The sequence below is a fragment of the Coffea arabica genome, chromosome 5c (genome assembly GCF_036785885.1).
Source record: "Coffea arabica cultivar ET-39 chromosome 5c, Coffea Arabica ET-39 HiFi, whole genome shotgun sequence".
Classification (NCBI taxonomy): domain Eukaryota; kingdom Viridiplantae; phylum Streptophyta; class Magnoliopsida; order Gentianales; family Rubiaceae; genus Coffea; species Coffea arabica.
The window spans coordinates 15,496,056-15,512,663 of record NC_092319.1 but is presented as its reverse complement, the minus strand read 5'-3'; the positions used below and the strand labels follow the sequence as shown (position 1 = coordinate 15,512,663).

The window sequence follows — 16,608 nt, the reverse complement described above, 5'->3', positions numbered from 1 at the left end:
TTCCAACGGATAGAAGGCAGATGAAGAGTCAGCTAGCCGTTGGGGCTGTCGAACGTCTGACAACCAAATCATCGTCCGAACCTATCGTCCGAAAACAGCCAATTTGTAGTTCGGAAGTCCGATGCATTTTTATTGTCCGACAGCATTAGCGTCCGATCGTCGTCAGAGAGTTGGAAAGTCTTCTTGAAATTTTTCGGATGTCCGACGCGGTTGATGTGCATCTGAGGCGTGCGTCCGATCCTTCCGGACGTCCGACGCTTCCTTAAGAGCGTCCGACAGAGCTTCCTTCTTGATGTTCTTTATCCTTTCGGACGTCCAACAGATTCCTTCGGACGTCCGACATGAGTGTCCTGTTTTTGCTTCTTCTTTTGGTTGATTTTCATTTCTTGACATATTCGTACCTGATTCTTTGATAGGCAAAAAACACTTATATTTGAAGAGAGTTAGATAAAAATTTCAAAGTACTTTGTGATCATCAAAACCAAGAATAACAGTATCAATATTGTTCGCCATTTAGAGGGTTAAATTGGGTCAAATTTTCCGTTGCCAAACCGTTGGTATCGTTATCTAGATCGTGTCCAAGTGCGTATCACATCAATATCTAATTAATAAAATCTTGTAGGTTGCTCCTCCCTCTATAATGTGTTCGGATAAGATAGATTGCTCCTTGTTGACAGTGGCAAAGCTAGGAATTAACTTTGGGGGAGGGGCGAGTCTATAGTAATGAAAGTAAAATATATTTACAAAGAAATAATGTGAACATATATACCACAAGATTAGAAACAACCTTATATAAAATGAAAATTACTTATACGCTTCACATATACAAAAATATCATCATATTTACAAATCTATTTGACTGTGTGGGACCAGTGGCGGAGCTAGGAATTAACTTTGGGGGGGCGAGTCTATAGCAATGAAAGTAAAATATATTTACAAAAAAAAAAATAATGTGAACATGTATACCACAAGATTAGAAACAACCTTATATAAAATGAAAATTACTTATACGCTTCACATATACAAAAGTATCATCATATTTACAAATCTATTTGACTGTGTGGGACATGTAAAATTGTGCACGTTGACTTTTAATTTATCAAAGTCATCAATGATTGAATTTATATCAAAAGTTCTAGCAATTTCTTTCTCAATATACATTACCATAGAGTTGGCAAGAAAGTCTTCCTCCATCCTAGAACGCAAACAAGTCTTGATGATTTTCATAGCAGAAAATACATGCTCTGTTGTAACTGTTGAAACAGGAAGAGTCAAAATAAGACGAATCAATCTATCAATAAGAGTATAGCACAATGACTTTCTTGTCTTTGCTAACACTTGGCACAACTCCTGAAGTGATGACAAATTTTGAAGTTGAGAATTACAGGAAAACTCAATCTGGAAAAGCTCTAATTGAGTTCTTAAGTGTAACTTCTCTTGATCTGTGAAGTCAGCTGAATAAAACTTTAGAGACCAATGCAAGGTTGTTGGGAAAGAGACCAATGCAGGTTAATGGGAATTTGACCAATGCAAAAGACTGGTTTCCCTAATTCCCTTACAAATTTCGGCCATTCAGCCTGATTGAAAAGCCTGGCCATCACCCAAGGAAGCCAACAAGATCCTCAAAATAAAATTAGTATGAAAATTGGAAAAGGAAACCAGTCTCAGAATCAACTAAAATAAATGCTTATCACCCGAATTCAGAAGGCCAAGTACGAAAAACAATACAAGTCCCCCTCGAGCAATTCATCAAACAACTAGCGGGCGAACTTTTTACACCCACATTTCGCTAAATAAATGCAATGTCAAACTAACCTGGTAAATGGTAATAGCTGCAATAGTCTGAAATGGTATTGATGATCAGTGTTAGTTTATCTGGCATTGCAACTTACAGGTCAATTTAAGCAACCAATGTCTAATTCATTAACCTGCTCTGATGATACAATAATATGAAACAACCCCTTTACTTCCTGGAAAAAAAAAGACACGTTCAGCAAATGTTAAAAGAAAAATTACCTAGACAATGCAAAATGCAATGGTACAATCCTTAGCCATGTGCGGGGGAAGGTCTTCACAGGAGAAAGTTCTTCAAGCCTTTAATGGTCTCTACTCGATGAGATTATGAGAAGCCATGACTTTGTAAGCTCACAAGGATCAATTCCAGTAATTAATGATATATTGTTTGAGCAGATTTGATACATCTTTGCGGAACAAGGCGTGAAGATTTTGACGTTTCTACTTTCTAGGAAGAAGAACTGTAGCAGAGTCAATTGCCAAGTTAACTGGCTATCTTTTCTTTGCACTTGTATGAAGTCCATTAAGAAAAGTGGCAATTCTCTATTATTTGGACCAAATCTAAATAACTTTCAAACATTATTGTTTGGGCCCTTGGGGGGGCAAAGTGAATTTTTTGATCAATATTTGGAGGGGGCAAAACATAATAATAATTTTTTTTTTACTTAGAAATTTTGTTTTTAACAATTGGATGGGGGGTGGTTGCCCCCTGGCCCCCTCCCTCCGCCCCTGCTTGTTGAGTTTTGAAAAATTCTCTTTGAGTCAGCCTTTCATGTGGTTCATCATTATCTTAATCCATGTTGCCTCTTTGCTAAATTATGGCATAATAAGATACCAATTAAGATTTTCCTTTTTATATTATGACTTTTGTCAAATCATTTACCTTTGGCAGATGCTTTAACTAAGTTGGGAGTTCATAACCCTTCTCGTTGTTTTTGTTGTGTTAACTCTCAGTTAGAGTATGTGAATCATGTATTTTGTAATGATGAATTGATTAATAATGTTTGAAAAATTTTTTGGTGTTCAAGCTCGTATCTTTGACAAATGAATTACATTCATCATTATTTAACTAAATGGTGACTGTTCTACAACTACAAATGCTCAAATTGGCTTTATTTATGAAATTCTTCTTATGATTATTTATTGTTATTTATTATAATTTACTTTATTTCAGTCTACTGTAAGATCATGAGGTAGGGTTTCCTTCCAAAATTTTGGGAAAGTGGTCGCTAGGGTTTTTCCACATTGCCATGGCTGCTACGGCAGCCCTTCAGTCATTGGGTGAGGGAATTGCTGGTTCTCCGACTGGCAAGAAATCCTTCTCTCAGCTTTTCACGCAGCCAACGAATCCTTAGATCCAGGTTCGGCCAGTATCTACATACAAAGGGGAGGCTGCTGTGGTTTTTTCAAAGGAGGATGCAGACAGGTTAGCGGCTCCTTTTCGCCTGGCCCTCGTTAGAAAGTTCTCTCATGGACGGCCGCCGTTAGAAGAGATTAGAAAGTTCTTCGCCACTCTGAATTTACGTGATCAAATTTTTGAGATGGACCAGAGATTTTCATGTTCACAAGGAATCTTTCTTGGCCCCAGTGTGGGTTTCTTTGCCCGTTTTACCCATCCACTTTCATGACAAGAAATCCTTGTTCTCAATCCTATCTCCCATAGGGAAGCCTCTTTTTTTGGACGCAGCAATAGCGACGGGTACGAGACCAAGCGTGGCCAAGGCATGTGTAAAAATAGACTTGTTGAAGACACTCTGTTCACGGGTTTGGGTTGCAGTAGAGGGAGAGGGTGGTTTCTGGCAGAAGGTGGTGATGGAGGACGTCCCAAAATACTGTTCGAACTGCTGGAGGGTGGGTCACGCAGAAAAGGAGTGTAGGAGGGCCATGGTTGCCAATGGTGCAACTAAGGCGCAAGCCCAGGGGCATACACGACCTTCAGCCACCGTTACGGCACCTGCGCAACATGACCCAAAAATGGGCAATCTGGAGGAGGAACCGCCATCAGTGCTGCAGCAGGGGTCGAGTGACCAGCACGTTCCGATGCTGGTTCTTTTGGAGGAGGAGCGTACGTTGGAGTGTGCAGACGAAGGACCGTCTTCAGCGCCGCAATAGGGCTCGATTCAGCAGAGGCCTGAGGCAGCAGTTGTACCTATAGTGGAGGCGGGGTCACGGGCTGTTGCGGCAGGAGAGGCTAGCAACCAACCAGTGGTGATGGCGCGCGAAGAGAAACTGGTGGAGCTCTGGGTGGAGCTTCCAAGTAGTAGTGCGGGGGTACGGGCTGGGGAGGAATCTCATGGCAAGATGGGTGAAACCTTGGTGGGAACCACATACCCACCAGTAGATTGCGTGCGGTTGGAGGAAGAGAGGGATGCTGCTGACTTTGCAAGGGAGGTGATTGAATTAGTTTCTACAGCTGGAAATTTATCGCCAAGGGCAAGGAGCCTTCAAACAGATCAGACCGACGCACCTTTGGAAGCTTTAAACCTTGATCAGTCCAGGGATATCGGGTTTGAAATCAAGCAGAGAAAAGCGAAAGGAGTACGGGCGACTTTCACTTCAGACAGACAGCTTCGTTCATCTTCAACATGTTCTCAAACCTCTTCTCGATTGGTATCCCATGATTAGCGGGCTTTTTGGAACATCAGGGAGATTATGCGTCCCCCCAATTTCAGGAGGTTAAAGAAACTATTAAGAATGTACGACATCACCCAGGCCATTTGTTGTTTCCTTCGCTCATGCGAGCTGCTCGGCGGAGGACAGAGGGACATTGTGGCAGGCATTGTTGAATGGTAAGCCCACTTCGTTACCTTGGTACGTATGTGGGGACTTCAATGTGACTATGGTGCCCCAGGAGAAGAGAGGCGGGCGGCCATTTTGCAGCAATGAGGGCCGTGAGTTATTGTCTTTTATGGAGACAGCAGGGGTTTTTGATGCGGGGTTCACGGGCTCACAGTTTGCATGGTGTAACAATCGAAGGGGAAGAGCAAAAATTTGGAAAAGGTTGGATAGGTTATTGATTAATGCTGAATGTTCACCGGTGACGATAGCTTATTTGGCAAGGCACCCCTCGGATCATGCCCCCTTAAAGATTTCTTTTGTCTCTCGCCTGGACGATAAGCCGCGTCCCTTTCATTTTTGAAATGTATGGACTTCCAATCAGTCCCTGTTGGAGGTGATACGACGTGTGTGGGATCAGGAAGTTGGTGGGTCCCCATTGCGAGTTCTATGCTCTAAGCTTTTGGCTACTAAAAGAGCGCTACGAGAATGGAACAAAAATTCCTTTGGGAACATTTTTGAGGCTGTACGCACAGCGGAGGAGAATGTCCTCCGCGCGGAGTTAACGGCAGAGCATGATGAGTCCGCAGAGGCACAGATCGAGTTGAACATAGCCCAAGCAGGGTTGCGACATGCTTTATTAATTGAAGAGCAGTTTTGGAGCCAAAAGGCGCAGGTGAAGTGGCTACGGTATGGGGATGGCAACTCCAAGTACTTTCATGCAGCGGTTCGGCAACGTAGGGTCCAAGGGGCGATTCATCGCGTGAGGGATATAAGTAGGGATTGGATAGAGGATGATGAGGCTATCGCAAATGCAGCCGTCAGCTATTTTGCCGATTTGTTTTCGGGGTCAAATAACGAGGACATGGGGCTGCTACATCTTATCCCTCGTCTCATTACAAGGGAGGATAATATGGCCTTGGAGGAGCCTCCTTCGATGGAGGAGGTCAAACGGGCAGTTTTCATGATGGACGGGGATAGCGCAGCGGGCCCAGATGGGTTTACTGGTAAGTTCTTTACTTTTGCGTGGGATATTCTGGCTCAGGACGTGTATAATGGGGTACTAAGTTTTTTCTATGGGGCAGAGTTGCCTCGTTTTATGACCTCTACGTCTATTGTGCTCATTCCCAAGGTGCCACACCCTCAGGACTTTTCCCAATTCCGTCCAATTAGCTTGTGTAATTTTTTTAACAAGTTGCTATCACGCATCCTGGCCGATAGGATAGCTCACCTTTTGCCCAAAATAGTGTCTCCTCAACAGACAGGCTTTATCAAGAATCGGTGTATCGCAAAGAATTTTCTACTTGCCTAAGAGATTATTACGGGTATTGGAAGAAAGGCTAGAGGGGGTAATGTTGTGTTAAAATTGGATATGTCGAAGGCTTATGATCGGGTGGGCTGGATTTTCCTGGTTAATCTCTTGCGCAATTTTGGGTTTGGAGAACGGTTTATGGATATGGTGTGGCGACTGGTGTCAAATGTTTGGTTCTCCGTGCTTATCAATGGCTCACCTCATGGCTTTTCTAAATCCAGTAGAGGTTTAAGGCAGGGGGACCCTCTTTCTCTTGCGCTGTTTGTGATAGCGGCTGAGGTCCTGTCCCGGGGTCTTAATAGCCTAGTTACGCAGCCCGGATTTAGGGGGTTTTCAATTTCGAGGGGGTGTGAGCAGGTCACTCACCTAGCGTTCGCAGATGATGTGATAATTTTTGTCAATGGGTCTTCGACGGCTTTAAAGCTAATTATGCATATGCTGGACAGATATCAGAGAGCTTCTGGCCAACTTGTTAATCTCCAGAAGTGTGGGTACCTCATGCATCCGTCCACGTCACCTGCTCGTCGGAGGGTGGCGGAGAGATTGACTGGATTTTCAAGACAACACTTTCCCATTAGGTATCTAGGATTTCCTTTGTTTTTTGGCAAGAGCAAGGCCGCACATTATGGGGAAGTGTGTCAGGCCATACTGGGGAAAATCCTCTCCTGGAAGTCGAGGTTTCTCTCCCCTGGAGGGAGGATCGTTCTTATTAAGCACGTGCTGTCAGCGATCCCGATGCATCTCTTGTCTGCCGTTGTAATGCCAAAAACAATTTTCAGGGTCATCGAGAAGACTTGCTCAGATTTCCTATGGGGGGCAAGTGGGAGGGATTCCAAACGACATTGGATACGTTAGTCTCAATTGTGTTATCCAGTTAAAGAAGGGGGAGTTGGTTTTCGAAAGCTTAGGGACATTTATAATGCATTCTCATACAAGCTGTGGTGGAGCTTCCGTACGGGGTCGTCCCTTTGGGATAAGTTTCTGCACGCGAAGTATTGCCAAGGGATTCATCCATGTCAAGCAGAAATAAAGGCAACTGCATCTGTAGTCTGGAGGTGCATGATCAATGTTCATAGACATGTGGAATTGTCCATGTGATGGTTGATTCACAGGGGGCCTTGTGACTTTTGGTATGATAACTGGATAGGAACTGGGGCATTGTATTTAACAGCTATTGACCTGCCAAACTTGTCCTTTGAGGACTTCATAGTTCGGGGGCAATGGGATGCCCAACGACTGGGGCAGTTCTTCACCCCGAACATTGTTTCCTCCATCCTGAAGCTGGCAACACCGAGTGGGGACAGTGGCACAGAGGCAGTCTGGATGCCGACTTCGACTGGAAAGTTCACCTTATCCTCGGCATTCCAAGAGGTTAGACAGGCTCAGCATACGTCTTTTGTCTACTCTCAAATCTGGCAACCGAACCTCCCCTTTAAGGTCTCATTTTTAATGCTGCGTCTGCTGCGGGGACGCTTACCCATGGATGAGGTGTTATGTAGATTGGGTTTCCAATTGCCTTCCCAATGTTTCTGTTGTGAAGCGCCTGCGGTGGAGACTATTGAACACGTCTTCTTCTCTGGAAGACTAGCAGTGGAGATATGGACTTTCTTTAATGGTACCTGTGGTATAGACCCTTAGCCCCCTGTCTTAAGAGCATGCTTACTGGGTTGGTGGCAGCTACATTCATTGTCACCCCAGCGGCGGTTCCTGTTGGCCGTGTTGCCCAGCTGGATATGTTGGCATCTTTGGAAAGCGAGAAATAGAGCGGTTTTTGAGGGAATTCGGGTGCAGGGCTGAGATGTTTGCCAAGCGATTTTCAAGGATGTAAATGCAGCCTTTGAGATTCAGTTTCAACAATGGTTGGATGTTCGCACGTTTCCAGAGATGTATGACACTATCGCCATGGCTGACCCCCAGAGGTATGATTTTCTCATTGTACGATGGAGGCCTAGCTCAGCTGACCGATTGACGTTGAACACGGATGGGTGCTCCAAAGGCAACCCGGGACTCAGTGGTGGTGGCGGAGTGCTGCGAGATTTCAACGGTGATTTCGTGGTGGGGTTCTCAGTTTTCCTGGGCGATCAGACTAGCTTACGGGCAGAGGTTTTAGCGTTGTTGGTAGGCCTCCATTTGTGCAAAGCAAGGGGGATGCCTCCATCCTTTACTCGATCGGACTCTGCGACTTTAGTGGGCATCCTTCAGCGACGGTTCCATTGTCCTTGGTATATTCGAATGGAGGTGGAAGAGATATGGCAATTGGTGGTGGGGGACAAGTGCTTCTCACACTGCTTTCGAGAGATGAACAAAGTGGCAGATGCCTTAGCCAATGTGGGAGTCACACACACCCAAGAATCGCTTCAGACCTATGACAGCCTTACAGCAATTCCTTTGTTGGCAAGAGGGGAAATTCGACTTGACAAATGGGGAACTCCTGCTATTAGGAGAGTGAAGAGATCCTGAGAGGGCAAGATTTGTCATGTGTTTAGAAGATTGTGTTCCTTTTCTTGGTTTTGGTCCTTATTATGAATAAAATATAGTTTTTATTAAAAAAAAACTGTTATTTATGGAAAGTACAGAGCTTGTCAATCTCCCAAGATTAGACCCTAATGTTATCTGTCGGCATAGATTTGAAGAGTTTGAGTCTATGTTTTTCTTAATTTGAAGCGGTACCTTTTAGCTGTATTTTTTTGAGTTGATTTTTGGGTCATCAAAATAGGTTCGGAACTTACACATGCTATGGTTCTCTCTAGCTCATTTGGTGGTCAAATTTAATTCTGATGGATGTCGTATGGGTAATTTGGGTATTAGAAGAGGAAGAGGTACGCTTTGGGATTGTTTATGGTCATTTTATATTTGGTTTTTTCTGTTATTTTGGTGTGACTATGAGTTTGAATTAAAACTTCGTTGTTAGGAGTCAAATATTATCTTTTGAAGAGTTGTACTGATATGTAGAATTTGATACTCGATTGCTGATCCAAATGCTTAGACCCAAAATTGGTTTTCCTTGATTAATGCAGCACCACATGGAACAATTGTTAAAGTAATATTATACTTCTATTACTCACTGTTATTAGAAAACTAAACACTTGTAGATAGGTTATCATATATTGTTGTGATTTCAAGGACGGATATGGTTTATGATTCATTTGCTTCTTTGCCACGTTTTGTTCGAGGTGGTGCAAAGATGGATCACTTAGTTGTTCCTTTTTTCTTAAACGCTAGATTTCATTTTATTTTGTAAGAGAGTATTACTTTTTCTTTAACTTTTTGAAATTTTCTTTGTAATTTTGGAGGTTAAATTTATATCTCCTTCCATCTTTTGATTTTATTAATAAAATTAGGATAGTGCCCTTCCCCTGTAAGGGATATTGTTTTAAGAAAAAAGTATAAAGAAAAATGATGAAATCCTTTGCAATCTAGACAGTGTAAAGATTTTGCATATACTAAATTTGCAATATAGAAGTTTGTACTATCACTCATATTTAGTACCTTAGCAATTTCGTGCTATCTACTATTTTCTTGAGAAGAATGGCAAAATTCTTCCCAAGAACACTAATTTATACCATAAATCAAGATTTGCCACATGAAAGAATTTGATATTTCAATTGTAGTTAAAACCAGACGTTTACAAGAGTTGACCAATTAATAATTGATTAAACAAGAGTAGATGCTCTATGGTCATATTAGAGATCAATTTCATGAATCATCATGTGAAGTCAAGATTGATGCTAAGTAAAACTCTTACATAAGCAGAACTTAGATACATTGAAATAGAAACATCAACAAAAAGAAAGTACCATTATATAAATAAATTGGATGACCTGAAGTTGGTTGAATTCGAAATCTAGGCATTTGCCCAGTCTTTTCGAATATCGAAAGTATAATTTATTTCCAAGTAACACCTGTTATCATCATCAACAAACTGAGACAAACAAAAAGTACAATATCAGCATATAAAAGTGTAAGAGATGATTGACAATATTTGACTAAGATATAATTATACAAAGATATTGTTTGTGAAATACTTAATGCAAAAGCAACCTATACTCATTTTGCATTATTCAAGGTACTAGGTTATTTTAATTTATTTTCCTTTCTCAATCTTAAAGTGTATAAATTACAAATTATAGAACCAAAATAAATAAGGTAAATATGTTAAAGAATGCAACTTAATCATGATATTTTACAAGGGAAGATACTTGGAGTTCTAACTTCGATAAACCAATATGTAGATCCTCACATTAGACTTACAACCCCATTAAATTATATTATTCAACTTTTCTTATCTTTTTTTCCTAAAGAAATAGTGTTGTAAGTTAGTAGATTAAATTCAATGAGCAATGTCAAAATAGGAATTTTATTACTACTATATAGTTTTTTTTAATATCTGTCAATTGCATAATTATATTTTGAAAAAGTGGAAAGAAATTTAAATAGATATTGTGCTTTCATTCAAAACCAAATTTAAAATGCCTTCTAATATATGCAAGATTATAAACTTATTCAGAAATGACTATTTGTTTAATTATTGATTAAATATTTTTTTAGTTTTTTATTGTGTAAAGAGCTGTACTATATTTACCTACATGGTAAATTTGGACATTAGTACACAAGTATACTAACTACTTCAAAGATTAACATTTTGTTCTGTATCTATCTAGTGCGGTCTAACATACTGTTTTACAGTTAAAAAATTATACAGAAAATTTTTATACAATAAAGTACAAATTTATATGTAAGACTGACAATATTTAGAACACCGCCAACCATTTCAATTCCAGTTAACTTTTATTTGTAATACATTTGAAATTTTAATAATTGTTTAGAGAATGCTATTCAAGACAAATAGTTTTCAAAAATTTTAAATGCAATTAACCCGTGATAGTATATCTAATTTTATAGAAAAATGTTGTATGATGAACAACCTTATTCTAACATCTTTTACAAGTTGTAGAATTATTTTACATAAAAAATCATGGATTAATGAGAAAAACAAAGTGTTTGAAACTAACCTTTGATCTTGCAGAATATAAGCCTCTAGCCAAAAAACCAGATGGCGTACTCTCTTCCGGCGTTTCATATGTATAAGGTTCTTGTTGTGGACTAAACGTTCCAAGCATAGCTTTTCGACTATCCACTGATATAATGGCTATTGTTAGGTAGACTATTCAAATATTAATTCATAATATCTAATCAATGCAAAAATTTATTTTCATTAAAAGACTTTAGCTCGATAATATGCAATAATATCATAATCTCTTTTAGACATATTTCAATTTTTGTAGTTTAGGTCCAGTCATTCTAAAATTGTATATTTCTAACTATAGATATTGGATATAAAATTGTTAAATCAACTTACCTTTGATACCAGTTTTCCAAACAGTGTTCGTATATCTAAATCCCGAAAGAATATTATTGCTCACAGTGAAAGAGAATTTCAAGCTGTAGTGACTTCCTTCTTTTAAAGTGAACCACAATCCTTTAGGATTTCCATCTTCAGGAATGGGAAGAATAATGGCTGGTCTATCAGTAGTAACAATTGATAGACTAAGTATTTTAACTTCAGGATCCAGTGTCTCTGTAGCAATAAAAAACTTGCTGTAAAAAGGTCTCATTGAAAGAGAAAACTATTGCTCGAAAATTGACAAAAAACATTTGATAGAACATGAAAGAGTAATTAAAAATTGAAACCAATTAGGTACAATTAGTAAAATTTAAATAAATCAATATTGATACTTGAATATTATCTATATTATTGTAGTCTGATTTTGCAAAAAAGTATAAGAACAAGTAGGGATTTAAAAATTTTGATAGGCTAGTAGAAGGAGGAATATTGCTCTTGCACATCATGCATAAATATAGTACTCTCCAATGCTTTTTAACCTCCAAATTACTATGTTAATCATATTATGATGACCATATTAGACAACCATCTTAATTGATCCTCTTTAATTTATAACTAAAACTAGTAATAGTTTTTGTTTCTATTTTTAAACTAAAAGAAATGAAGTAAATATTCAAAGTTTATATCAATTTTTGTTTAGATGTAATTCTCAAATTCCATACAAGACACATAAAAAAAAGTGCATGCCAATTGAACTTAACTAAACAAAATAATTATTTAAGAAAAAAGGCTAATTTATTAAAAGAAAATGAAGCTAAATTTTTGATGTAAAGTACTTGATCAAAATTCAAAAGTATACAATTAGTACCTGTAACACTGTTTATATCCACACTCCCTAGCAATTGTTCCTTCCATCTTCTCAAACTCTCATCATCCTAACAATATAAAAAATCACTCATATCATAGAATGTCATCGAATAACATCTCTGTGCACAAATAATTGAATAATTTGTATCAGTAGATGATGCAAAAATATGCCATTCTTTAGATTTATATAATCACAAATATATAAAAAATCTTTACATCAACTATTAAAAAAAATACCTTTACTAGAACAAACTGAGAAATGGATTAAGACAAAAACATTTGATTTGGGCAAAAAGATATAGTTTTGACTTACTGTTGCAGATCACAACAAAGCAATTGTATATATATATATATATATATATATAATCAAATAAATTGTGAGAAAAACATACCTTATCTTTCTCAATATGTTCTTTAAGGGTGCACTGTGGTCCAAGTTGAATCTTGTTATTATGTTCTTGACCATCACTGTCTTCATCCTCAGTTGTGTATAAAGAAGTTTCACTCGTATTTCTTTTCATGTTCCCATCTCTCTCATCTCCACTCTCTTGTATGTCACTTTCCTCTCCCCTATCATTTTGTTTATCTTTTTCAAGACCCATAGTTAAAGACTAAAAACATCTAACTGTAAAAGATATCAACTGCTTGCAACATGATTTATAACTCAACAAGAAACTCCTGGTTAAAATGAGCTTGAAGAGTTAATGATTGGTGAGATTTCTAAATATCAACATATAGACTAATTCAACAAACTTTAAAGTGTATTTAAAATCCAAGAAATAAACTAATTTTTCAGACCATAAGCAATCCACCAAATTGAGAATATAAAAATGAAAAATTTGATGTTTGTTAGCTTCTTTCAAGGTAGGTAGTTGTTGAACAATTAAATAAAGAAGGGAAGGCAGCATGGACAATTGTGGAAAGTGTAAAAAGAAATGGAAAATGTCATGTGGTGATCCGAAATATATTGAAAGAGTAAGAATGAGAAGCTTGTAGCGGGGGGAGGGAGAAAGAGAGAGAGTGAGTGAAGGCATTAGTTTAGATCTCATCCTTGATTTATTGGTGACGTAGATTGGGCACTATAGTTTCTTTGTAGTTTGAATATTTTTGGGTGTTTTGTTTCATATTTATCATTTCTTAATTTGTTTTTGTTTTCAAAATTTTATTTGAAGGTCAAATGCATTTCCAAACAATTTAGTAATCTTTTCATTAAGTGAGTTTGGAAAACTTAACTAGAATGAGAACATAATCTTGCAATGCAAATAAAGGTTTTCTAATAGATGCAAAGTAAACATTTTTGAGAAAAGTCAATAATAAAATTTTTATAATATATTAAACTATTATTAGAAATAAGAGTAATCACATTTTGCAACCTTCAACAAAAACAATATACACTTTTTCTCCTAACCTAATAGAAGTTAATATTTTAGCGGATTCAAAATAGTATTTGTCTTCCAATTTATTTCTTAGCATTCATCACATTTTGCCCTCTTGAACTAAGAAAAAAAATCCTGCTTTGTCTCCTTACTAGAAAAAATACACTTTGCTATAATATTCTATTGGTATATAAAATTTATAATAATTATAAGAAATATACTTTACTCTAAAAATATATTAAAAAAATAAATTTCTTATAAATTCATCAAAATTGTAACCTGTTGTGTCCTGGCAGAATCCAAGCAGAACATTTGTCAGTTATGCCAAGCTGGCGGCTTAGCTGGAGGAGTTAGTTAGAAGGCATCTTTTCTGTTAGCCGGACATTTGCATGCAAATGAGCTCAATCCTGTATAAATGACCGAAGGATGTATTGGTTCAGCAGTTTTGAGATAGATTCATTCTTAATTCATTCAGATCACATTTTCTGATTCCCTTCATTCTCTCTCTCTGTATCTCTCTTCCCTCTCAGATCTGCTCTATTCCTTTTTTGATTTCTCCTAACATTTCCTTGCTCAGAAAGTTAACCACAATAGTGGTATCAGAGCTGGTGGTCCTTGGACTATCAGCTGCAACTAGCCATGGCCGAAGGGACGAGGATGAAGAGCTTCGAAGAACAGCTGCGGAAACAGGAAGCACGGATCCAGACCGTTTTGGACTCTACGGCAGCACTGGAGGAAAAGGTGGGAGATACCTTCCAAGATGTGAAGGCATTATTGGAAGCCAATAGACTGGAAATGAAGACATTCATGGTTGATATGAATAATCAGTTCAGTGCATTTGCGAGAGGTGTGCATGGTGATAGGGGGATTTTGGGAAGTCCTAATCATAACAGTGGGACTCACGCTGGGAGAGTGGGTGAAGGGGGAACTGGTGGTGGAGTAACAGCAAGGAATCACTACACAGTGGCTATTCCTAAGCTGGAATTTCCTCAATTTGAAGGGAGCAACCCTAGAGATTGGGTGAGGAAGTGTGAGAAATTCTTCCACCTTTGTAGGGTCTCGGAAGAGAGCCTGGTGGATATGGCAGAACTGCACTTGGAAGGGCGAGCTGACCTATGGTACCAGAACTTCAAAAAAGATAGGGGAGGAGTTGGTTGGAATGAATTCAAGGAGGAACTCTGTAGAAGATTCAGAGAACTGGGAGAGGATGATGCCATTGAGGAGTTCAACAAGCTGCAGCAAACCGCATCTGTAGTTGCTTACCAAGAGAGATTTGAAGAACTAAGAGCATTAGTGATGGCCAAAGTCCCCAATCTGTCAAAGGTCCTATTACGTTTCTTGCTTCTTGGGTGGACTGAAGAATGAAATCAAGGCTGCTGTGAAAATGCACAAACCAGACTCTCTTCAGCTAGCTTTTGAGAAGGCTAGGTGGCAGGAACATCTCTTGGAAGCAGTCTCCAAAAACAATAGAGTAACTCACAGGGGTCCGTTGCTATCTAGTTTCAGTGGGGGACACATTGGTGCCAACGGGAACAGGAGGATGCAGTCAAATAATAGTGAAGAAACTAAGAAAAGGAGTGACTCACAGCCTGTTTTTAAGAAAATCTCGCCTACAGAGTTTCAGTATAGGAGGGACAACCATTTGTGTTTTAAATGTGGGGAGAAGTTCTCTCCTGGACACACTTGCAAGAACAAGGAGCTTCACATGCTGCTAGTTGAGAAGGAGGAAGCAGATAAAGTAGAAGAGGAAGAGGTCATAGAGTACAGAGGTACCAGTGCAGATCAGGCGGTAGTACTGGCTCTACACTCAGTCTCAGGTGAGTTATCTTCTAGCACCATCAAAATGCAAGGATTGTATGGTAACCAGCAGCTATCAGTTTTGGTGGATGGAGGGAGTACTAACTGCTTTATCCGGCCTACGGTTGCGCAACTATATCCTGAGAAAATCAGGAGACATAGACCTTTCAAAGTCAAAATTGCAGATGGAAAGGTCTTGCATTGCGATCGGTGGGTGCCTCAGATGAAGTGGGAGATCCAGGGCCACCAATTTGTGCATGATGTATTTGTTTTGGAACTTGAACCTTATGACATCATAATTGGAGTAGATTGGATGAAGAAATACAGTCCCCTAACATTTGATTTCAGAGCATTGCAGATAACCTTTGACAGGGAGGGAGAACAGGTCCTATTGCAGGGGGACTCTAAGACTGCACAGGTGAAGCTTAGAAGAGGAGAGACTGCGGCCAAAGCCATTAGGCACAGGGTCAGGAAAGCTCTGCAGCAATCCTGCATGGTGAAGGTTCACAACTGTCAGGTGACTAATGTGCCTAACTCTCTTACTGAATTGCTGGCTGCATATGAGGACATTTTTTCTGATCCTATAACATTGCCCCCATCTAGAACTCATGACCATAAAATACCTCTTAAAACTGAGGCTAGACCCTTCAAAATTGCCCCCTATAGGTACCCCCATTCACAAAAGACAGAGATAGAAAAACAAGTCCAGGAAATGTTAACCTCTGGTATCATTCAGAAAAGTCATAGCCCTTTTGCCTCTCCAGCTCTTCTGGTAAAAAAGAAAGATGGCAGTTGGAGACTTTGCATTGACTATAGACAGTTGAACAGCTTGACCATCAAAGATAAATTTCCCATTCCCATCATAGATGACCTCCTTGATGAGTTACAGGGAGCCAAAATATTTTTCAAGATAGACCTCAGATCAGGATATCACCAGATCTGAATGGCTCCGGATGACATTCCAAAAACAGCTTTTCGAACACATTCTGGTTTGTATGAGTTCCTTGTTATGCCTTTTGGTTTAACAAACGCACCTGCAACTTTCCAAGCTTTAATGAACTCTGTTTTTGAACCTTATATCAGAAAATTTGTCCTGGTATTCTTTGATGACATCCTGATTTACAGCCCTGACCTTACCACTCATTTACATCACCTGTCCTTGGTGTTGAACACCCTTAGAACACACTCCCTCTATGCTAAATTGTCCAAGTGCGCATTTGGCCAGAATCAAGTAGAGTATTTAGGCTACATAGTCACTGAGACAGGTGTGAAGGCTGATCCAGCAAAGGTTGAAGCTATGCTCTCTTGGCCTGCTCCTACCCATGTTAAGGGCCTTAGAGGCT

The 16,608-nt window shown here is 39.2% G+C and overlaps 2 protein-coding genes across 2 annotated transcripts; one reads left to right on the top strand and one right to left on the bottom strand.

Annotated features, from left to right (window-relative positions):
- Positions 1–605: 605 nt before the first annotated feature.
- Positions 606–12,694, bottom strand: LOC113689261 (rho GDP-dissociation inhibitor 1-like). Its single transcript, XM_027207058.2, has 6 exons — positions 12,485–12,694; positions 12,094–12,160; positions 11,241–11,459; positions 10,894–11,018; positions 9,738–9,803; positions 606–635 (listed from the first exon to the last, which is right to left on the bottom strand). Exons 1-6 carry the CDS (start codon positions 12,692–12,694, stop codon positions 606–608), a joined length of 717 nt encoding a protein of 238 aa, XP_027062859.2.
- Positions 12,695–14,852: 2,158 nt separating this feature from the next.
- Positions 14,853–16,208, top strand: LOC140007219 (uncharacterized). The gene has a single exon (XM_072049917.1). It carries the CDS (start codon positions 14,853–14,855, stop codon positions 16,206–16,208), a length of 1,356 nt encoding a protein of 451 aa, XP_071906018.1.
- Positions 16,209–16,608: the final 400 nt, after the last annotated feature.

Coding starts and splice junctions, on each gene's coding strand:
- LOC113689261 (XM_027207058.2), bottom strand. CDS start 12,694: ATGGGTCTTGAAAAAGATAAACAAAATGATAGGGGAGAGGAAAGTGAC. Junction 12,161..12,484: donor AACATATTGAGAAAGATAAG/GTATGTTTTTCT, acceptor TTATATTGTTAG/GATGATGAGAGTTTGAGAAG. Junction 11,019..11,240: donor TTGGAAAACTGGTATCAAAG/GTAAGTTGATTT, acceptor CCATTATATCAG/TGGATAGTCGAAAAGCTATG.
- LOC140007219 (XM_072049917.1), top strand. CDS start 14,853: ATGCACAAACCAGACTCTCTTCAGCTAGCTTTTGAGAAGGCTAGGTGG.